The sequence below is a fragment of the Oncorhynchus clarkii genome, unplaced genomic scaffold, assembly GCF_045791955.1.
Source record: "Oncorhynchus clarkii lewisi isolate Uvic-CL-2024 unplaced genomic scaffold, UVic_Ocla_1.0 unplaced_contig_9004_pilon_pilon, whole genome shotgun sequence".
NCBI lineage: Eukaryota > Metazoa > Chordata > Actinopteri > Salmoniformes > Salmonidae > Oncorhynchus > Oncorhynchus clarkii.
The window spans coordinates 27,975-52,500 of NW_027257982.1; the positions used below are offsets into that span (position 1 = coordinate 27,975).

Below are 24,526 nucleotides of genomic sequence, written 5' to 3' on the forward strand. Positions count from 1 at the left end.
CCTGGTTAAGAGTCTTTTGAAATGTAAGGAGCTACGTGCAGGAAGCATAAACCCAGGACGTCTGGAAGGAATTAGACGCTGAAGAAGTAGTAAAAGTAGCGCGGTTGGGCAGTTCATGACTTTAACCTGTATTACCTACAGCTCTTCTCACCAACATTGACTACTGTTGAATGACACATTTTTTATTTTTTTTGTTTATTTCTTTTATTCGTTGTATATATTACACTTGTGCCAAAGTTGACTAACAAGATGATTTGTATACATTTAAAATGTATACATGATATAATTAATGTATGCAAAGAGAGAAGTTAAAAGAAGAAGAACAAATACAATACTTGAATGAATGTTTTCAACCGTTCACAGCAAGGAGACTTGGAAAATTGCACAAACTTTTTTCTTTATGAAGAGACATTTTAAGAAGCTTCATGAGTGTTTCTGCAAAGGTGACTCAAGAAGAAGATACGTTGCTGAGAAGTTTTCTCCAAGTTGAACGCTGCTAACCGAGCCTATGCTGACTGCATCCATTGAAAGAAACGGCACAGCCACACACAGCTACTTCAAGGTATGCCCATCACAGCAATATTATTCACTTTGACAACTTTGTTATCAACTAACTAGCTGTTTTTATTTCATTATGAGAACATACATTTTCATTTTGTTTGACATTTTTATTTAGAATAATTTGAATTCAATGAATGGAGCTTTGGATGAAACTTGGCAACTGAAGTTCATTGACATGTCATGATTGTCCGGTGGTTGCCAAGTCATGGTTTAATCCACATCAATGAATCGTGATGCTGTATCTGTCAGGGTGTGGAAAGTATTTAGTGTTTGTTATATTAAAGTACTATGGCATATGTTTGGGATATGGTAGGATATACCCCATACAGAACAGTCCTGTAGACATGTTGATGTGTGGTTTGGTTACGACTTTTTTTTAATTTTTATAGACATTAGTATTGCATTAATCTCAGCCAATATGCGGTGGATAAATGAAATAGTGGAACTATAAAGTCGAAACAACGTAGTTCTTTATTATTATTCCCTGCTGCCTACGGGGATAAAACAAATGTACACCATAACGTAAACTGGATTCACACGGTACTCCATCGAGGATGGACATAATCACTGTCCAAATCATTTATTGCACCGTTAGAATAAAACATATGTCGACGTCACAGCCTCATACGTCATTCGAATCGCAGGGGTGCTTGAGCCAATGACAAGGCAGCTATTGGGTTTCCTTCCAGAGCACGCTCAGTCGGTTCGAAATGTCGGTTTTTCCATGGATACAGTATTTTATTTATTTTGTATTTATTGTCATATACACAGTGAAATATTGTGTTTTACACGCGCAGCCACAGTAGTACTGGAGCCAATTAGGGTGAAGTTCCCTCCTTATTCAAGGACACAACAATCTTCGAACTTCCTCCCTTTCCCGCTCAGGCGTTTTATAGACCCTCAGCGTGAATGCGCGCGGTGTTCGAAACACATAAATAGCAGCCCACCATTCATTCCATAGCAGTTTAGTGGTTTTGAGTTGACTTGATTAGCAGTTTATATAGCGTGGTGTTGAGTTGACTTGATTTAGCAGTTTATTTAGCTCGTGGTGTTGAGTTGACTTGATTCCATAGCAGTTTATTTAGCTCGTGGTGTTGAGTTGACTTGATTCCAGCAGTTTATTTAGCTCGTGGTGTTGAGTTGACTTGATTCCATAGCAGTTTATTTAGCTCGTGGTGTTGAGTTGACTTGATTCCATAGCAGTTTATTTAGCTCGTGGTGTTGAGTTGACTTGATTCCATAGCAGTTTATTTAGCTTGTGGTGTTGAGTTGACTTGATTCCACAGCAGTTTATTTAGCTCGTGGTGTTGAGTTGACTTGATTCCACAGCAGTTTATTTAGCTCGTGGTGTTGAGTTGACTTGATTCCATAGCAGTTTATTTAGCTCGTGGTGTTGAGTTGACTTGATTCCACAGCAGTTTATTTAGCTCGTGGTGTTGAGTTGACTTGATTCCACAGCAGTTTATTTAGCTCGTGGTTTTGAGTTGACTTGATTACACAGCAGTTTATTTAGCTCGTGGTGTTGAGTTGACTTGATTCCATAGCAGTTTATTTAGCTTGTGGTTTTGAGTTGACTTGATTCCATAGCAGTTTATTTAGCTCGTGGTGTTGAGTTGACTTGATTACACAGCAGTTTATTTAGCTCGTGGTGTTGAGTTGACTTGATTACATAGCAGTTTATTTAGCTCGTGGTGTTGAGTTGACTTGATTCCACAGCAGTTTATTTAGCTCGTGGTGTTGAGTTGACTTGATTCCACAGCAGTTTATTTAGCTCGTGGTGTTGAGTTGACTTGATTCCATAGCAGTTTATTTAGCTTGTGGTGTTGAGTTGACTTGATTCCATAGCAGTTTATTTAGCTCGTGGTGTTGAGTTGACTTGATTACATAGCAGTTTATTTAGCTCGTGGTGTTGAGTTGACTTGATTCCACAGCAGTTTATTTAGCTTGTGGTGTTGAGTTGACTTGATTCCATAGCAGTTTATTTATGATAAGCCTATACATTATGGAGATAATCATATCTCATGTGTTGTGTAGGGATGATATATTTTTATTCAAAGATGTACACCTACAGTATACAGTAGACTATTTTAATTTCTGAAAGTAAAATATCCCACTGGGCACAGATGTCAATTCAACGTCTATTCCACGCTAGTCCAACGTAATTTAATTCCACGTTGGTTCAACATAATTTAATTAAAATGACGTGGAAACAATGTTGTTTCAACCAGTGTGTGCCCAGTGGGATATGACTGTAAATGATCAAATACATGCTTTAAACTGTGTGAAAACAAAACCACATGACTGCAAGGGTACATGCTGTCATTCATTATAACCGCATGAAGACTCCTGTTGAGACGTGGGAGTCCTCAACTCAACATATATGGAGATGCTTAAAGCTGGAATCCTCAGTTGAAACAATAACAAAGCAGTCACCCACCTCTGTTTTTTAAATTAATGAATCAATACGTCCAAAAATGAATGTAGCAACTAAGAATTCTAGGTTTAACACAGCCACGACATAAACCGACTTCCCTTTCAATATATGTCACTATATTGTCAACATTGTTATGACAGATGGCAGGCATCATAGGTCAGATAACCAGCGTTTATCTACTTTCTCAGCCACAGTTATGACATTGTTATTAAATGGTTGAACATGACCACATAGAATGTCACAATGGCAATACTGTCTTAAAACTGAAACATCCAGTCATCTAGTTAAGACTACTGTCATCTACCGCAAGGTTTCACAAACTCAGTCACCCCCTCCCCCGGGTGCGTTTTTGCCCCCCCCCCCCCTTTGATTGGGGTGGTTGGGGGAAAAGACTAAAAGTGCACCCAAGGGGGGCTCCATGACCAAGTTGGGGAATCCCTGATCTACCGGACCAGTACACATTTATAGTTTAACAATAACTTTGTCACAATAAGCCCGCTGCCTGTGAGGAAAGTCGTTTGTCCGTTCTGGCTCGGACAAGGTTACTTACTCTTCCTTACTATGAGGAAAGTCATGACTCAGCATGCCTGTGTCTACGTGTGGGCCATTGCTCAACAACTTACACAGAGAGATGGCAACACACACAAACTAATGCATTGTTTATGTCTGCATTTCAGACTACCATTTATCCCATTTCTAGTAGGCGTACTCTTCCTATCTAATCCCACCTACACTATATACAGTATGCAATCAAGATCTCTGAGGGTTATATCTACCAATGAGGTTGTTTGTGTATTTACAGAGGAAGAGCTCTTTAGGACTATCCACCAATGAGGTTGTTTGTGTATTTACAGAGGAAGAGCTCTTTAGGACTATCCACCAATGAGTTAGTTAGTGTATTTACAGAGGAAGAGTTCTGTAGGACTATCCACCAATGAGGTGGTTTGTGTATTTACAGAGGAAGACTTCTGTAGGACTATCCACCAATGAGGTGGTTTGTGTATTTACAGAGGAAGAGTTCTGTAGGACTATCCACCAATGAGGTGGTTTGTGTATTTACAGAGGAAGAGTTCAATGAGGTTGTTTGTGTATTTACAGAGGAAGAGTTCTGTAGGACTATCCACCAATGAGGTGGTTTGTGTATTTACAGAGGAAGAGTTCTGTAGGACTATCCACTAATGAGTTAGTTAGTGTATTTACACAGGAAGCATTCCACGCCTGTTCCGTATTAGTGCTCCCAGTCAGGGCCTTTCCAGCCATGCTTAAACACTGCAGGCTGGGAAGCAGGTAGGCAGGGAAGCGGGAAAGCTGGGAGGCAGGGAAGGAAGGAAGATGGGAGGGAGGGAAGCAGGGAAGCTGGGAGGGAGGAAAGCAGGGAAGCTGGGAGGGAGGAAAGCTGGGAGGCAGGGAAGGAAGGAAGATGGAAGGGAGGGAAGCAGGGAAGGAAGGAAGATGGGAGGGAGGGAGGGAAGGAAGCAGGGAAGCTGGGAGGGAGGAAAGCAGGGAAGCTGGGAGGGAGGAAAGCTGGGATGGAGGGAAGCTGGGATGGAGGGAAGCTAGGAGCGAGGGAAGCTAGGAGCGAGGGAAGGAGGGAAGCATAAAGAGGAGGTGAGTAGGAGAAAGTCAGAGAGCTGGAGCAACAATAAGTAGTAGTGGTGGAGGATCACTGACCGGACCAGACAGGAAGGAGGGAGGGACAGAGAGATGTGATGGATGAGTCAGAGAGCTAGCTGAATCAGGAAAGCATCCAGGAGCCAAGGATGGCAAGGCGCCACCACCGCCCAAGTTCAACATCACACACAGTCTCCTCCTCTTCCTGAGGTTCAACCCATCCAGAAAGACAGAGGGAGTTGTATGAGGGAAGACTCTGTGCTGTATGGTAACTACTACAGCTGATTCCAATCAGGAGAGGAATAGGAGTAGGGTGTTCCATTTAATGATGGAACACTTAATGACAACATGATTCCCCCACCAGGGAGAATACTGCAGCCACAGGGAAAGGCTGTACATCTACATAGGGTTCCGGAACTACAAGATGGTTAAGGGGAGGAGGGGGGGACGGGGGACGTCACTTCACACAACCACACACACACACACACCCTTTTGACACATTACTAGTTGTCTCTTAATCACGTTTCCGAACCTCAGAACCTCAGTGACTTTTGTTCATTGAGTTTGCTTATAAGTCCAGTTCAAGAGAAGGTTTGATCTGAACTAACTACAGTAGCAAGCCTAGATAGAACTACAAGTAGCTAACTACAGAAGTAAGCCTAGCAAGAACTACAAGTAGCTAACTATAGAAGCAAGCAAGAACTACAAGTAGCTAACTATAGAAGCAAGCAAGAACTACAAGTAGCTAACTTCAGAAGCAAGCAAGAACTACAAGTAGCTAACTATAGAAGCAAGCAAGAACTACAAGTAGCTAACTTCAGAAGCAAGCAAGAACTACAAGTAGCTAACTATAGAAGCAAGCAAGAACTACAAGTAGCTAACTTCAGAAGCAAGCAAGAACTACAAGTTACTAACTACAGAAGCAAGCAAGAACTACAAGTTACTAACTACAGAAGCAAGCTTTGAGATAGTACAGTGCTGTATATATAATTAACATCTTGTACAAGGATCCCTGGTCATTCCATGCGCTCCTGTCTTTTAATCTGCTATAGAATAGTCGTCATGAGGCATGTGTTTCCTGACATTTATAATGGCAGTATTGAGGGTCGTCTTCATTTCACTGCAGCTGTGCCTCTCAGACATGAAGTGGAATCTCTGTCGTCTTGAACTACAGTACTGTAATATAGTACCGTTACTGTATTAGCATGTAACACAAATGCGTTATGAAACTATAGATAATGGAATGGGGATCTAACTTTACTGGTCTTCATGACTACACATGAGGTTCCACTTCAGCATGCAGTCTGTAAGTGCTATGCTAAATCCCATCCAGCAACACAAGGACATCACTTTAACATTTATTAAATACAGGACACCAACTGATTTTTTCCTTCAACAATTCCCTTCTATCCAGATATATTTCCCCTTTCTGCACATGCTGTAAGGTGTAAGTGCCATTGAAGCCATGTATTCATGGCGATGGTACACCATTTGATTGATTGATTGATTGATTGATTGATTGATTAATCCACACATGAAGTTCCACCTCACCATACACCTGAGAATGTCAATTCAATGTCTTGTTTTTTCATTCAACAACCCTCTTCTATCCTTTCATCCTCCTTCTACACATACTGTTAGCAAGGCAACTGTTACCAAGACACCTGTTATCAAGACAAGTGTTAGCAAGACAAGTGTTAGCAAGACAGCTGTTAGCAAGACAAGTGTTAGCAAGACAAGTATTAGCAAGACAGCTGTTAGCAAGACAAGTGTTAGCAAGACAGCTGTTAGCAAGACAAGTGTTAGCAAGACAAGTGTTAACAAGACAGCTGTTAGCAAGACAAGTGTTAGCAAGACAGCTGTTAGCAAGACAAGTGTTAGCAAGACAGATGTTAGCAAGACAAGTGTTAGCAAGACAGATGTTAGCAAGACAAGTGTTAGCAAGACAGCTGTTAGCAAGACAAGTATTAGCAAGACAACTGTTACCAAGACAAGTGTTAGCAAGACACGTGTTAGCAAGACAGCGTTTAGCAAGACAACTGTTAGCAAGACAACTTTTAGCAAGACAATTGTTAGCAAGACAACTTTTAGCAAGACAAGTGTTACGAAGACAAGTGTTAGCAAGACAATGCTTAGCAAGACAATGGTTTGCAAGATAACTGTTACCAAGTCAACTGTTAGAAAGACAAGTGTTACCAAGACAACTATTACCAAGACAACTGTTAGCAAGACAAGTGTTACCAAGACAAGGGTTATTAAAGTTATATCAAGTGTGGGCATGCTTGTGTCCCAAATGGCACCCTATTCCCAATCTAGTGCACTTCATACAGCTGTGGCCTACAGGGCTCTGGTAAAAAAGTAGTGCACTATACAGGGGATTTGGTGTCACTGACCAGGTGTGAACTGCACCTCCACGGCGGTAGACCACTACATTAATAAGTGTTTTTACAGCAGGTACATTTTAGAGCTGTAAAGTCCATTGACTCCAGTCATTGCCACGATTATATTTCAGTTGTTGCACAGAACAGACTTCAAGTCCTCTTGGCCCAGTTTCAGCTAATGCTCAGCTCTGCTCTGGCCGCAGTGTTGTATTTCATCTAAACTGTAAAAGCCTTAGAGTTTAGGTTTTCAACTCTCCGTTGAGTCTATCCAGCTCAGCACAGGAACCCCTCCCTGTGTCCGCCTAGCCTTTATACCCCTCCTGGAACAGGGCCAGCTCCAGCAGAATCAAACTAATGGTCTTCATGTTGGATTCTCAGACATGTAGTCAGACAACAGGTGTAAATATGAAGTCTTTACATGCCGACATGGTAGCTGACGCACACACACACACACACACACACACACACACACACACACACACACACACACACACACACACACACTCTCTCACACTCTCTCTCACGCTACCTCAACTGTAGTTATAGCACGGTACAACATGACGTGTTAGATTTGCAGTTGGCTGCAGCCACAAGGTTTTTATTGGTTACTTCCACTCTCCAACATCCACCTTCACTAACTCAGCCTTCACTCTCCAACATCCCCCTTCACTAACTCAGCCTTCACTCTCCAACATCCTCCATCACTAACTCAGCCTTCACTCTCCAACATCCTCCATCACTAACTCAGCCTTCATTCTCCAACATCCTCCATCACTAACTCAGCCTTCACTCTCCAACATCCACCTTCACTAACTCAGCCTTCACTCTCCAACATCCCCCTTCACTAACTCAGCCTTCACTCTCCAACATCCTCCATCACTAACTCAGCCTTCACTCTCCAACATCCACCTTCACTAACTCAGCCTTCATTCTCCAACATCCTCCATCACTAACTCAGCCTTCACTCTCCAACATCCACCTTCACTAACTCAGCCTTCACTCTCCAACATCCCCCTTCACTAACTCAGCCTTCACTCTCCAACATCCTCCATCACTAACTCAGCCTTCACTCTCCAACATCCTCCATCACTAACTCAGCCTTCATTCTCCAACATCCTCCATCACTAACTCAGCCTTCACTCTCCAACATCCCCCTTCACTAACTCAGCCTTCACTCTCCAACATCCTCCATCACTAACTCAGCCTTCACTCTCCAACATCCACCTTCACTAACTCAGCCTTCATTCTCCAACATCCTCCATCACTAACTCAGCCTTCACTCTCCAACATCCTCCATCACTAACTCAGCCTTCACTCTCCAACATCCCCCTTCACTAACTCAGCCTTCACTCTCCAACATCCTCCATCACTAACTCAGCCTTCACTCTCCAACATCCCCCATCACTAACTCAGCCTTCACTCTCTAACATCCTCCATCACTAACTCAGCCTTCACACTCCAACATCCTCCATCACTAACTCAGCCTTCACTCTCCAACATCCTCCATCACTAACTCAGCCTTCACTCTCCAACATCCCCCTTCACTAACTCAGCCTTCACTCTCCAACATCCCCCATCACTTACTCAGCCTTACTCACTATCAATTGAGATCATTGGCGGTGTTATCTCAGGCAAAGGGAGTGTCCCGCCCAGACCCAGGCCCAGACCCAGCCCCAGCCCCAGACCCAGCCAACACAGTGCGTCAGTCAGTCCGCGTTGCAAATGGCGCACTATTCCCTATATAGTGCATTAATATTAAACAAGGGCCCATATGGCTCTGGTCAAAAGTAGTGCACTATACAGGGTGCCATTTGGGACGTATTGTCAGTCTGCAAGTGTTCAAGCTAACCCACCGGCAAACAGCCCAGGGACAACACACACAGGGCCTTGTGCAACTGTGAGGTGACATCATCTCAATACGTTGATGACACCCTCAATGTCGCACACGTGCACACACACGTGCACACACACACACACACGTGCACACACACACATTTGAAATACTTTATTTACATCCACCAAGTACATTTTATTTCAGTTCAAACATTTCAAAGGTCCCTGTACACATGGCACTCAAGGGTACAGAAAGCACCTCCTTCTCCAAACAGTCCACGACAGCTGAAACAGAACAGTACCTAGCCAATTTCTTTGTCCTAGTTTTCGTCAGGCCCACAATCTGGAGGCTCCACCCGAGGCTGTCCAAGCGTGCCACGAGGGACTGGTGCTTAAGCAGCTTCTCGGCAAAGGCCTGCTCCAAGTAGCCGTCAAATGAGCAGCCCACTTCCAAAATGAGCACCCCCCCCCCCCCCCCCCCCGGCCCCCATCAACAACAACACATCATTACCAACATCAAACTAGGGTTTAGATCTACATAGGGTCCGGAGGTACAAGGGGGTTAAGGGGAGGAGGAGGAGGGAGGGGGGGGCAGGCAAAACGTCACTTCACACACACATTAGTGGTTAATCCTTCTGCATCTGGCCCGCAGGGTTCAGTTATCTAGGCTTTTTTAGCACCATCTGAATGAGGGGGTTTAGGTTCACAGTTCACACAAAGTGTAGCCTACAACAGTGAGACTTGAAAATAAAGATTTTAGGGTTTGGACACTCTTTGTACTGGTTTAACACTACAGACGGTAACACCAATGCGTTAGGTTAACCAGTTGGCCAAGGGGTGGGGACTTATGGACCATATGGAGGGGAATGGAGTCAGAGGTCTTGTAAATGTGATGACGCTTAAAAGTCCAGAAACATGCCAGTTCAGCACTCAGCTCGCCTCACACACTGATTACATCCACTTTTCATCCTGTATCAAGTGATCCAGGCCTTATTCGATGCCAAAGAGGTGGCTGATTTAACAAAAAGAAACCAAACTACGGTCTAGACACAAGGCGTATCAGGGTTTCTTTGCTTCACAACAGCACCGAAACACTTCAAAGTGTCACTTATGCAATCACATATCCAAGACTTTAACCACGATGTACCAGCTTCTTCTTCACTGTGACAGATAGAGAGGTTTTTCATGGAGAGTAGCCTCTGCTGAGTCCCCAACAACCGAATGTTCCAGTTTTCAGGGGAAATGGAAAGAGAGCCTGTGACTTCACGTGTCTTCCACTTTTGGATGTTAACAAGGAGACACTCCATCTTAACTCATCCTCTACATTTACTGGATTGGTTGAACAGTGCAGAAGAGAACCTCCCCCGACAATTTATTTCCTTCTTGTCAAGACCAGGATGTAGGGGATTTAGTTTCAGACCAGTATGCAGAGGATCTAGTTTCAGACCAGTATGTAGGGGGATCTAGTTTCAGACCAGTATGTAGAGGATCTAGTTTCAGACCAGTATGTAGGGGGATCTAGTTTCAGACCAGTATGTAGAGGATCTATTTTAAGACCAGTATGTAGAGGATCTAGTTTCAGACCAGTATGTAGGGGGATCTAGTTTCAGACCAGTATGTAGAGGATCTAGTTTCAGGGATCTAGTTTCAGACCAGTACGTAGAGGATCTAGTTTCAGACCAGTATGTAGAGGATCTAGTTTCAGACCAGTATGTAGGGAATCTAGTTCCAGACCAGTATGTAAGGGGATCTAGTTTCAGACCAGTATGTAGAGGATTTAGTTTCAGACCAGTATGTAGAGGATTTAGTTTCAGACCAGTATGTAGGGGATCTAGTTTCAAACCAGTATGTAGGGGGATCTAGTTTCAGACCCGTATGTAGGGGGATCTAGTTTCAGACCAGTATGTAGAGGATCTAGTTTCAGACCAGTATGTAGAGGATCTAGTTTCAGACCAGTATGTAGGGAATCTAGTTCCAGACCAGTATGTAGGGGGATCTAGTTTCAGACCAGTATGTAGGGGGATCTAGTTTCAGACCAGTATGTAGAGGATCTAGTTTCAGACCAGTATGTAGGTGGATCTAGTTCCAGACCAGTATGTAGGGGGATCTAGTTTCAGACCAGTATGTAGGGGGATCTAGTTCAGGCGTTTATTTTACGCCTACTGCTTTAGGTCACGTGGAGAGAGACCCATGCATGCAGCATTCTATATGTCACTGTTCCCATTCCAGTCCCTAATCCAAGTCAAGGAGGCGGCTGATTTAAAAACTCTAATTACAAGCACAAGTCAAACAAGACATGGCAGGGGTTCTTTGCTTTTAGACAGACTTGGACTGCAACTTAGACTACATATAAGCCTTTAATGTAGTCTACCAAGACGCACTCAGCCTTTAATGTAACCTACCAAGACGACCTCAGCCTTTAATGTAACCTACCAAGACGACCTCAGCCTTTAATGTAACCTACCAAGACGACCTACCAAGACGATCTCAGCCTTTAATGTAGTCTACCAAGACGACCTCAGCCTTTAATGTAGTCTACCAAGACGATCTCAGCCTTTAATGTAGTCTACCAAGACGATCTCAGCCTTTAATGTAGTCTACCAAGACGACCTCAGCCTTTAATGTAGTCTACCAAGACGATCTCAGCCTTTAATGTAGTCTACCAAGACGATCTCAGCCTTTAATGTAGTCTACCAAGACGACCTCAGCCTTTAATGTAGTCTACCAAGACGATCTCAGCCTTTAATGTAGTCTACCAAGACGATCTCAGCCTTTAATGTAGTCTACCAAGACGATCTCAGCCTTTAATGTAGTCTACCAAGACGATCTCAGCCTTTAATGTAGTCTACCAAGACGATCTCAGCCTTTAATGTAGTCTACCAAGACGACCTCAGCCTTTAATGTAGTCTACCAAGACGCCCTCAACCTTTAATATAGTCTACCAAGACGACCTCAGCCTTTAATGTAGTCTACCAAGACGCCCTCAACCTTTAATATAGTCTACCAAGACGCACTCAGCCTTTAATATAGTCTACCAAGACGATCTCAGTCTTTAATGTAGTCTACCAAGACGATCTCAGCCTTTAATGTAGTCTACCAAGACGATCTCAGCCTTTAATGTAGTCTACCAAGACGCCCTCAGCCTTTAATGTAGTCTACCAAGACGATCTCAGCCTTTAATGTAGTCTACCAAGACGATCTCAGCCTTTAATGTAGTCTACCAAGACGACCTCAGCCTTTAATGTAGTCTACCAAGATGCCCTCAGCCTTTAATGTAGTCTACCAAGACGATCTCAGCCTTTAATGTAACCTACCAAGACGATCTCAGCCTTTAATGTAGTCTACCAAGACGATCTCAGCCTTTAATGTAACCTACCAAGACGATCTCAGCCTTTAATGTAGTCTACCAAGACGATCTCAGCCTTTAATGTAGTCTACCAAGACGACCTCAGCATTTAATGTAGTCTACCAAGACGATCTCAGCCTTTAATGTAGTCTACCAAGACGCCCTCAGCCTTTAATGTAACCTACCAAGACGATCTCAGCCTTTAATATAGTCTACCAAGACGACCTCAGCCTTTAATGTAGTCTACCAAGACGATCTCAGCCTTTAATGTAGTCTACCAAGACGACCTCAGCCTTTAATGTAGTCTACCAAGACGATCTCAGCCTTTAATGTAGTCTACCAAGACGATCTCAGCCTTTAATGTAGTCTACCAAGACGCCCTCAGCCTTTAATGTAACCTACCAAGACGATCTCAGCCTTTAATATAGTCTACCAAGACGACCTCAGCCTTTAATGTAGTCTACCAAGACGATCTCAGCCTTTAATATAGCCTACTAAGACGACCTCAGCCTTTAATGTAGCCTACTAAGACGACCTCAGCCTTTAATGTAACCTACCAAGACGACCTCAGCCTTTAATGTAGTCTACCAAGACGACCTCAGCCTTTAATGTAGTCTACCAAGACGATCTCAGCCTTTAATGTAGTCTACCAAGACGATCTCAGCCTTTAATGTAGTCTACCAAGACGATCTCAGCCTTTAATGTAGTCTACCAAGACGCACTCAGCCTTTAATGTAGTCTACCAAGACGATCTCAGCCTTTAATGTAGTCTACCAAGACGACCTCAGCCTTTAATGTAACCTACCAAGACGATCTCAGCCTTTAATGTAACCTACCAAGACGATCTCAGCCTTTAATGTAACCTACCAAGACGCCCTCAGCCTTTAATGTAACCTACCAAGACGATCTCAGCCTTTAATGTAGTCTACCAAGACGATCTCAGCCTTTAATGTAACCTACCAAGACGATCTCAGCCTTTAATGTAGTCTACCAAGACGACCTCAGCCTTTAATATAGTCTACCAAGACGCCCTCAGCCTTTAATGTAGTCTACCAAGACGATCTCAGCCTTTAATGTAGTCTACCAAGACGATCTCAGCCTTTAATGTAGTCTACCAAGACGCCCTCAGCCTTTAATGTAGTCTACCAAGACGATCTCAGCCTTTAATGTAGTCTACCAAGACGACCTCAGCCTTTAATGTAGTCTACCAAGACGATCTCAGCCTTTAATGTAGTCTACCAAGACGACCTCAGCCTTTAATGTAACCTACCAAGACGATCTCAGCCTTTAATGTAGTCTACCAAGACGATCTCAGCCTTTAATGTAGTCTACCAAGACGATCTCAGCCTTTAATGTAGTCTACCAAGACGATCTCAGCCTTTAATGTAGTCTACCAAGACGATCTCAGCCTTTAATGTAGTCTACCAAGACGATCTCAGCCTTTAATGTAGTCTACCAAGACGATCTCAGCCTTTAATGTAGTCTACCAAGATGCCCTCAGCCTTTAATATAGTCTACCAAGACGATCTCAGCCTTTAATGTAGTCTACCAAGACGATCTCAGCCTTTAATGTAGTCTACCAAGACGATCTCAGCCTTTAATGTAGTCTACCAAGACGATCTCAGCCTTTAATGTAGTCTACCAAGACGCCCTCAGCCTTTAATGTAGTCTACCCAGAAGACCTCAGCCTTTACTTGACCAAGAAGTACCACTTTGTTCTCCATTGTGACAGATGGGTCTTTAGTGTTACTGGACAGACCCATGCAGGCAGCATTGGACACATCAAAGTGTCACTTATGATAGATCCAAGATCTTTAATTAAAACAAAGTAACAAGATGCACTACCTGCTTCACTGTGACAGAAGGGTCTTTAGGGTCTTTAAAAACTGGCATTCAAATAAAACAAGTCGTGATTAGTGTTTATTGCTTTTCAACAGCATTAGACACCTTGAAGTGTCACTTAAACTATCACATGTCTAAGCCTTAAACAAAAGGTGTCACCCTCCTACTGCCTCAACTGATAAAATGTACCACCATATTGTTCAATGTGACAGAAGGGTCTTTAGTGGAGAGGCAGCGTTTTACATTTCCCTGCTCTTGTCTTCCCACGGAGATATAAACAGATGATGTCAGAGGGTGGTGCTCGCTCTCTCGCTCGACTCTTACGTCTGCCCAGCAGATGGGATGCAGCATTAATAAAGAGACTGGGAACAATCGGCCATAGAGAACCATCTGACATTTAGAGGGGGATTTTGGGAAGGGGGATGTAGGGAGAGAGAGATGGGAGGAGTCTGTTTACAGTCTATCTGAACCCGTTTTTTGTTGTTGTTGTGAAACATGGAGTCTGTTGCTATGGTGACAGTGTAGAGTTAGGGAAGAGCTTTTACAGTGACGCATCGTAATGATGATTATTAGGTACATTTATCATCATTATCATCATTATGGTGATTATTAGGAACATATATCATCACTATCATCATTATGTCTTCTGTATATCTCTAACAAGTTGACCAATTAATATCTGAAGCTGTGTTCATTTAGTAATTACCATATCAATGTCCTCCCAGTGTCACTACTGTCATCTCATTATTGATCCCACTGTATGTCTCTACTGTCATCTCATTTGACATTGACAGTGATTCTGTTCTTGTTTGCTTTTCCAGATGAAATGTGACAAAGCTCTCACCTACCTAAGAATTTTCGGGACGACAATGTTTGGAGTCTCGCTCCTCGTGGGGATCTCTACCGCCTACATAATGGGCTACCAGTTTTTCACCACGGCACGAAACCACTTGTCCTTCGGGCTGTACGGGGCCATCCTGGTCATCCACCTTATCATCCAGAGCCTGTTTGCTGTCCTAGAACACCGGAACATGAGGAGATCCATGGAGACGCCCATCAAACTCACCAAATCACTGGCCCTGTGCATTGCAGCCTATCAGGAGGACCCGGCCTACCTGAGGAAGTGTTTGGTATCGGTCAAGAGGTTGACCTACCCGGGCATCAAGGTCATCATGGTGATCGACGGGAATAACGAGGACGACAACTACATGATGGAGATCTTCCGGGAGATCATGGGGTGGGATAAAGCCACCACGTACGTCTGGAAAAATAACTACCACCACCGGGGATCTGAGGAGACGGACGAGATGTACGCTGAGAGCCTGCAGGCCATCTCGCGCCTTGTGCTCAATAATAAATGTGTCTGCATCATGCAGAAGTGGGGAGGCAAGAGGGAAGTAATGTACACAGCCTTCAAAGCCCTGGGGAGGAGTGTGGACTATGTTCAGGTAAGTCCTGGGGGGAGGAGGGGTTGGAGGGTGGGGGTACACAAAGACCCTTTTGTGCTCTCCTTCTTTAAAAGGATGGTGCGGAGGCCTTGTGTATGTACTGTAGCCCTACGGCTGTAAGGCTAATGCTGTTCACAGAGTGCTAGAGCTCAGCGTGAAACCCATTTACATATGTTTCTGCACTCAGTCCAACTCAGACAAAGTGGAGAGACCTGTAGGCTAATAGGTTGGAGTCAGATCATGTTGCATAGCATCGCGTCAAAACACACAGTATTCTCAGTGAGGAACTTTAAAAGTGACAGTATCCGCATTAGCTACTATCCCAAGGCGTGTATTAAGTTCCTTCATTAACATTTACTAAGTAAACAGCACCAACTGTGCTGTATATAGTACATCGTGAATAGTTATACAGCAATACTGGAGTGTAGGTTCTCCAAGCTGTTCTGGGTAATACTGGAGTGTAGGTCCTCCAAACTGCTCTGGATAATACTGGAGTGTAGGTCCTCCAAACTGCTCTGGATAATACTGGAGTGTAGGTCCTCCAAACTGCTCTGGATAATACTGGAGTGTAGGTCCTCCAAGCTGTTCTGGATAATACTGGAGTGTAGGTCCTCCAAACTGCTCTGGATAATACTGGAGTGTAGGTCCTCCAAACTGCACTGGATAATACTGGAGTGTAGGTCCTCCAAGCTGTTCTGGATAATACTGGAGTGTAGGTCCTCCAAACTGCTCTGGATAATACTGGAGTGTAGGTCCTCCAAACTGCACTGGATAATACTGGAGTGTAGGTCTGATCAAACTGCTCTGGATAATACTGGAGTGTAGATCCTCCAAACTGTTCTGGATAATACTGGAGTGTAGGTCCTCCAAACTGTTCTGTATAATACTGGAGTGTAGGTCCTCCAAACTGTTCTGGGTAATACTGGAGTGTAGGTCCTCCAAGCTGCTCTGGATAATACTGGAGTGCACCTATTCAGTGCACTACTTTTGTCCAGGGCCACTAGGGCTCCATTTGGGACGCAGATTAGTACACTGCTGTCTTTCCACCGTAAACTCCTGGTTTCAGTTATAATTCTAACCTCTGATCCAAAGCTTATGGAGGGCTAACTGTGTTGTCCTTGTCACAGATCTGTTTTAGCTAGCTATTAGCTACCAGACCTGTGTGGTTATTCTCACTGTGGGGTTGTCTGTCTAACGTACCTGATCGTGATGGTTAAAGCCTTGGCTTGGCAACACACAGATGACTTACTTGACTTGACTTAGGTTACGTCCCAAATGGCACCCTATTCCCAAACATAGTGCACTACTTTTGATCACTACCCTAAGGGCCCTGGTCAAAAGTAGTGCAGTATATAGGGAATAGGGTGCCAAAACAGTTCGGTAGAGTTCGTGCATATACTGTATTATAACAACATTTAGTGACATTTTGGTTCGTTTTGGACTTCGGTCAGGGTTTTTTCAGCTGTTCGTGCACACACAGTTTTTTTCTGGAGGCAAGCCTAAGTTCGGTGTCTGACGTTTCCACCCCTTGGTCGGTGATTGGTCAACGGTAGGGATTCTTCAATAAAGTCTTTGTTGTCATTCAACATAAGACGACTTGTTTTCATGCACATTTTTTCATTGAAAAACACAGCACCAAACATCTTAGTTAGATGTAAGATCACTAAGATCACTTCGGCAAAAAACTGATTTCTTGAGTTATCTTAGATTAATTCGGACTATTTTGAGGAAGTGTATACTGGCTACGGCATCTCAAAATGGACAAACGCCGCTCTTTTATCATTTTTAAAGTGAAGGTGTTTTTAAGAGAGTATGCTAGCACACTCGTTTGGTACGACTAGCTTCAGCCAACAAGTGCTACTAAACATAGAAACGTGCCATTTTCAAATATGTTGATGATGGAGTGGTGCGGGAGAGGATGGCTATGACGTTGAATTGTCCCTTTAAGCATTCCTCTTAGCAGTCCTGTCTGATAAGATATGTTGACGATGGAGTGGTGCTGGAGAGGATGGCTATGATGTTGAACTGTCCCTTTAAGCATTCCTCTTAGCAGTCATGTTATGTCTGATAAGATATGTTGATGATGGAGTGGTGCTGGAGAGGATGGCTATGACGTTGAATTGTCCCTTTAAGCATTCCTCTTAGCAGTCCTGTCTGATAAGATATGTTGACGATGGAGTGGTGCTGGAGAGGATGGCTATGACGTTGAATTGTCCCTTTAAGCATTCCTCTTAGCAGTCCTGTCTGATAAGATATGTTGACGATGGAGTGGTGCCTCCCTTAAGCTTAGTCCTGTTATGTCTGATAAGATATGTTGACGATGGAGTGGTGCGGGAGAGGATGGCTATGATGTTGAATTGTCCCTTTAAGCATTCCTCTTAGCAGTCCTGTTATGTCTGATAAGACATGTTGACGATGGAGTGGTGCTGGAGAGGATGGCTATGACGTTGAATTGTCCCTTTAAGCATTCCTCTTAGCAGTCCTGTCTGATAAGATATGTTGACGATGGAGTGGTGCGGGAGAGGATGGCTATGACGTTGAACTGTCCCTTTAAGCATTCCTCTTAGCAGTCCTGTCTGATAAGATATGTTGACGTTGGAGTGGTGCTGGAGAGGATGGCTATGACGTTGAATTGTCCCGTTAAGCATTCCTCTTAGCAGTCCTGTCTGATAAGATATGTTGACGTTGGAGTGGTGCTGGAGAGGATGGCTATGACGTTGAATTGTCCCTTTAAGCATTCCTCTTAGCAGTCCTGTCTGATAAGATATGTTGACGATGGAGTGGTGCGGGAGAGGATGGCTATGACGTTGAATTGTCCCTTTAAGCATTCCTCTTAGCAGTCCTGTTATGTCTGATAAGATATGTTGACGATGGAGTGGTGTGGGAGAGGATGGCTATGATGTTGAATTGTCCCGTTAAGCATTCCTCTTAGCAGTCCTGTCTGATAAGATATGTTGACGATGGAGTGGTGCGGGAGAGGATGGCTATGACGTTGAACTGTCCCTTTAAGCATTCCTCTTAGCAGTCCTGTTATGTCTGATAAGATATGTTGACGATGGAGTGGTGTGGGAGAGGATGGCTATGATGTTGAACTGTCCCTTTAAGCATTCCTCTTAGCAGTCCTGTCTGATAAGATATGTTGACGTTGGAGTGGTGCAGGAGAGGATGGCTATGACGTTGAACTGTCCCTTTAAGCATTCCTCTTAGCAGTCCTGTCTGATAAGATATGTTGACGATGGAGTGGTGCTGGAGAGGATGGCTATGACGTTGAACTGTCCCTTTAAGCATTCCTCTTAGCAGTCCTGTCTGATAAGATATGTTGACGATGGAGTGGTGCGGGAGAGGATGGCTATGATGTTGAACTGTCCCTTTAAGCATTCCTCTTAGCAGTCCTGTCTGATAAGATATGTTGACGTTGGAGTGATGCGGAAGAGGATGGCTATGATGTTGAACTGTCCCTTTAAGCATTCCTCTTAGCAGTCCTGTTATGTCTGATAAGATATGTTGCATCAGTGGATGAACTTGACGTGACCTTTCTTTAGCTACCGGTTGCTGCATGATCATCACAATAAACTAACATGGCCGAGTGCGTCCCAAATACCACCCCCTTTTTCCCTATACAGTGCATTACTTTTGACCAGGACCCATAGGGTCAAAATAACTAAACCTTATATTCTCACCATAACTGTGTGTGGATGTACACTTAACACTTGTACACTTAACTACACAGGCATAAGAGAAAGTTAGTGTAAAGAGTGTTACCCTGCATTGCTTTGCGGTGTCATTACTCTGTTGGCAGGTGCATTATGGGTAATATTCACCACACTGTGAGAGGAAAGCCCCCCAGGACACCCAAGCTGTCCTCAGACAACCCCTCGTTTGTTCGAGGAACTAGCTCCATGTGACAGGCGTACTACGGCGTTAGGAGAAGGACTACAACGCTGTCTGTCAGACAGAGGACATGTCCTACGTTAGGAGAAGGACTACAACGCTGTCTGTCAGACAGAGGACATGTCCTACGTTAGGAGAAGGACTACAACGCTGTCTGTCAGACAGAGGACATGTCCTACGTTAGGAGAAGGACTACAACGCTGTCTGTCAGACAGAGGACATGTTAGGAGAAGGACTACAACGCTGTCTGTCAGACAGAGGACATGTCCTACGTTAGGAGAAGGACTACAACGCTGTCTGTCAGACAGAGGACATGTCCTACGTTAGGAGAAGACCTACAACTCTGTCAGACAGAGGACATGTCCTACATTAGGAGAAGACCTACAACTCAGTCAGACAGAGGACATGTCCTACATTAGAAGACCTACAACTCTGTCAGACAGAGGACATGTCCTACGTTAGGAGTCAGACAGAGGACATGTCCTACGTTAGTCCTACGTTAGGAGAAGGACTACAACGCTGTCTGAGAAGACTACAACTCTGTCAGACAGAGGACATGTCCTACGTTAGGAGAAGACCTACAACTCTGTCAGACAGAGGACATGTCCTATGTGTAGTATGAATCCAGATGGAACCGCGGTGAATCCATTGTTCGTCTGCTGACTTCATGACCGCCCCCCGACCTTCGCCTTTTGTGATGTCAAAACCTTGTGGTATTTGTGGCACAGATCAACCGACTGACGCCAGATTGAACATGTTTTACTGAGGAGACCATTTACACAAGCTTTTCCCGATAACCACTTATCGAAGGAACAACTGATTATTAGCGGTTTTCATGTCATCTCCCCAAGCTGAGGCTCGTTACAGCTGCAATCTGTTACCTCTTTTACAGTCAAACTATAAATATTAAATGGGACTTTCCCCCTTCGTTTTCAGCATCTGTAGTCTTTGCAGTAATTTGATGCGGGTGATCTGTGAATATTAATGCCATTTATGGCCCCGTCAGAACAGGTTTGGTGCTAACGTTGCTATGGGACTGGTTGCCAAGGGGCAGTGATCAAAGAAACGGAATTCCATTTCTATTGCAGTGATGCAGCTTCGCCTAATCAAACACTCTGCTGATGATGAAAATAACATGAGGAATGTTGTGCACATTAGCAGACGTGCCAACAGGCTATGCCTAACTACGCATGGGTATCTGTTCTCACCGGGAAAGGGGGAGTGTGTGTTGGTGTTCTGTGTATCAAAACCAATAGACTGGTTAGGGGTACAGAAGTCTTTTCCTGAGGTGGTTTGATTATCTTCTGGCCATATCATTCTCTTTAGTTACTCTCCTTTCATGCCATTTGTGTTTTAATATATTGCTCTTACAGCAGAAAGATAGAAATTGAATTATTACAGCGCTACACAATCTAAATGTATTCCTCTTCAAACAATTCAAACAGCTGATCTTTCTCCATATATGACCATTTTGAAGCTATACAGCTATACTACAAAATCTCTGTCACCATCAGAACACAACCAATCACAAACCTCTCTCAATCAGAAAACAACCAATCACAACGGAACCCTCTCTCAATCAGAACACAATCAATCACAAACCTCTCTCAATCAGAAAACAACCAATCACAACGGAACCCTCTCTCAATCAGAAAACAACCAATCACAACGGAACCCTCTCTCAATCAGAAAACAACCAATCACAACACAACCCTCTCTTAATCAGAACACAACCAATCACAACCCTCTCTCAATCAGAAAACAACCAATCACAACACAACCCTCTCTCAGTCAGAACACAACCAATCACAACACAACCCTCTCTCAGTCAGAACACAACCAATCATAACACAACCCTCTCTGTCAGAACACAACCAATCACAACCCTCTCCCAGTCAGAACACAACCAATCACAACACAACCCTCTCTAAATCAGAACACAACCAATCAGAACACAAACCTCTCTCAGTCAGAACACAACCAATCACAACCCTCTCTCAGTCAGAACACAACCAATCACAACCCTCTCTCAGTCTGAACACAACCAATAACAACCCTCTCTCAGTCAGAACACAACCAATCACAACCCTCTCTCAGTCAGAACACAACCAATCACAACCCTCTCTCAGTCAGTACACAACCAATCACAACCCTCTCAGTCAGAACACAACCAATCACAACCCTCTCAGTCAGAACACAACCAATAACAACCCTCTCTCAGTCAGAATACAACCAATCACAACCCTGTCTCAGTCAGAACACAACCAATCACAACCCTCTCTCAGTCAGAACACAACCAATCACAACCCTCTCAGTCAGAACACAACCAATAACAACCCTCTCTCAGTCAGAACACAACCAATCACAACCCTCTCTCAGTCAGAACACAACCAATCACAACCCTCTCTCAGTCAGAACACAACCAATCACAACCCTCTCAGTCAGAACACAACCAATAACAACCCTCTCTCAGTCAGAACACAACCAATCACAACCCTCTCTCAGTCAGAACACAACCAATCACAACCCTCTCACAGTCAAAACACAACCAACCACAACCCTCTCTCAGTCAGAACACAACCAATAACAACCCTCTCTCAGTCAGAACACAACCAACCACAACCCTCTCTCAGTCAGAACACAACCAATCACAACCCTCTCTCAGTCAGAACACAACCAATCATAACCCTCTCACAGTCAGAACACAACCAACCACAACCCTCTCTCAGTCAGAACACAACCTTACTGTATCACTTCCAGTACAGGATGACGTCCCAAACAGCGGCCCCAATGACTTCACTTACCCAATGAAATCATTCCCAATTAAGGAGTGACTGAAGAAACCTTTCTAATCTGTGAAGAGATCGCTGCAGATATGACTTTACTCACACGGTTGTTTGTTGACCAACTGACGGACCTTCCCACTTGACACTAACTTGTTTTGGAACGATCTTTCCGGGGAAACATCCACGTTGCAAACAAAGCTTCAACTTGACATCCAAAAGAGTTTCAAAGAAACACAAAGCAACGCTGTACATCAGTAATCAGTGTAATTAATGTACCAACCCTGTACGTCAGTAATCAGTGTAATTAATGTACCAACCCTGTACATCAGTAATCAGTGTAATTAATGTAGCAACCCTGTACATCAGTAATCAGTGTAATTAATGTACCAACCCTGTACATCAGTAATCAGTGTAATTAATGTACCAACCCTGTACATCAGTAATCAGTGTAATTAATGTACCAACCCTGTACATCAGTAATCAGTGTAATTAATGTACCAACCCTGTACATCAGTAATCAGTGTAATTAATGTACCAACCCTGTCCATCAGTAATCAGTGTAATTAATGTACCAACCCTGTACATCAGTAATCAGTGTAATTAATGTACCAACCCTGTACATCAGTAATCAGTGTAATTAATGTAGCAACCCTGTACATCAGTAATCAGTGTAATTAATGTACCAACCCTGTACATCAGTAATCAGTGTAATTAATGTACCAACCCTGTACATCAGTAATCAGTGTAATTAATGTACCAACCCTGTACATCAGTAATCAGTGTAATTAATGTACCAACCCTGTACATCAGTAATCAGTGTAATTAATGTACCAACCCTGTACATCAGTAATCAGTGTAATTAATGTACCAACCCTGTACATCAGTAATCAGTGTAATTAATGTACCAACCCTGTACATCAGTAATCAGTGTAATTAATGTACCAACCCTGTACGTCAGTAATCAGTGTAATTAATGTACCAACCCTGAACATCAGTAATCAGTGTAATTAATGTACCAACCCTGTACATCAGTAATCAGTGTAATTAATGTACCAACCCTGAACATCAGTAATCAGTGTAATTAATGTACCAACCCTGAACATCAGTAATCAGTGTAATTAATGTACCAACCCTGAACATCAGTAATCAGTGTAATTAATGTACCAACCCTGTACATCAGTAATCAGTGTAATTAATGTACCAACCCTGTACATCAGTAATCAGTGTAATTAATGTACCAACCCTGCACATCAGTAATCAGTGTAATTAATGTACCAACCCTGCACATCAGTAATCAGTGTAATTAATGTACCAACCCTGAACATCAGTAATCAGTGTAATTCATGTACCAACCCTGAACATCAGTAATCAGTGTAATTAATGTACCAACCCTGTACATCAGTAATCAGTGTAATTCATGTACCAACCCTGAACATCAGTAATCAGTGTAATTAATGTACCAACCCTGTACATCAGTAATCAGTGTAATTAATGTACCAACCCTGTACATCAGTACTCAGTGTAATTAATGTACCAACCCTGTACATCAGTAATCAGTGTAATTAATGTACCAACCCTGAACATCAGTAATCAGTGTAATTAATGTACCAACCCTGAACATCAGTAATCAGTGTAATTAATGTACCAACCCTGTACATCAGTAATCAGTGTAATTTATGTACCAACCCTGAACATCAGTAATCAGTGTAATTTATGTACCAACCCTGTCCATCAGTAATCAGTGTACCAACCCTGTACATCAGTAATCAGTGTAATTAATGTACCAACCCTGTACATCAGTAATCAGTGTAATTAATGTACCAACCCTGTACATCAGTAATCAGTGTAATTAATGTACCAACCCTGTACATCAGTAATCAGTGTAATTAATGTACCAACCCTGTACATCAGTAATCAGTGTAATTAATGTACCAACCCTGAACATCAGTAATCAGTGTAATCAGTGTACCAACCCTGTACATCAGTAATCAGTGTAATTAATGTACCAACCCTGAACATCAGTAATCAGTGTAATTAATGTACCAACCCTGTACATCAGTAATCAGTGTAATTAATGTACCAACCCTGTACATCAGTAATCAGTGTAATTAATGTACCAGCCCTGAACATCAGTAATCAGTGTAATTAATGTACCAACCCTGTACGTCAGTAATCAGTGTAATTAATGTACCAACTCTGTACATCAGTAATCAGTGTAATTAATGTAGCAACCCTGTACATCAGTAATCAGTGTAATTAATGTACCAACCCTGTACATCAGTAATCAGTGTAATTAATGTACCAACCCTGTACATCAGTAATCAGTGTAATTAATGTACCAACCCTGTACATCAGTAATCAGTGTAATTAATGTACCAACCCTGTACATCAGT

General features: G+C 43.2%; 1 protein-coding gene across 1 annotated transcript in view; it reads left to right on the top strand.

The window, feature by feature from the left end:
• The first annotated feature begins 236 nt into the window (after window positions 1-236).
• The window catches only part of LOC139394394 (hyaluronan synthase 2-like), a 32,384-nt gene continuing 8,094 nt past the window's right edge, over window positions 237-24,526 (top strand). Inside the window, exons 1-2 of the mRNA XM_071142449.1 lie at window positions 237-562; window positions 14,830-15,456. Of these exons, the coding sequence (XP_070998550.1) occupies window positions 509-562; window positions 14,830-15,456 (681 nt within the window). The 5' untranslated portion in view covers window positions 237-508. The remainder of the gene's footprint in view (window positions 563-14,829; window positions 15,457-24,526) is intronic.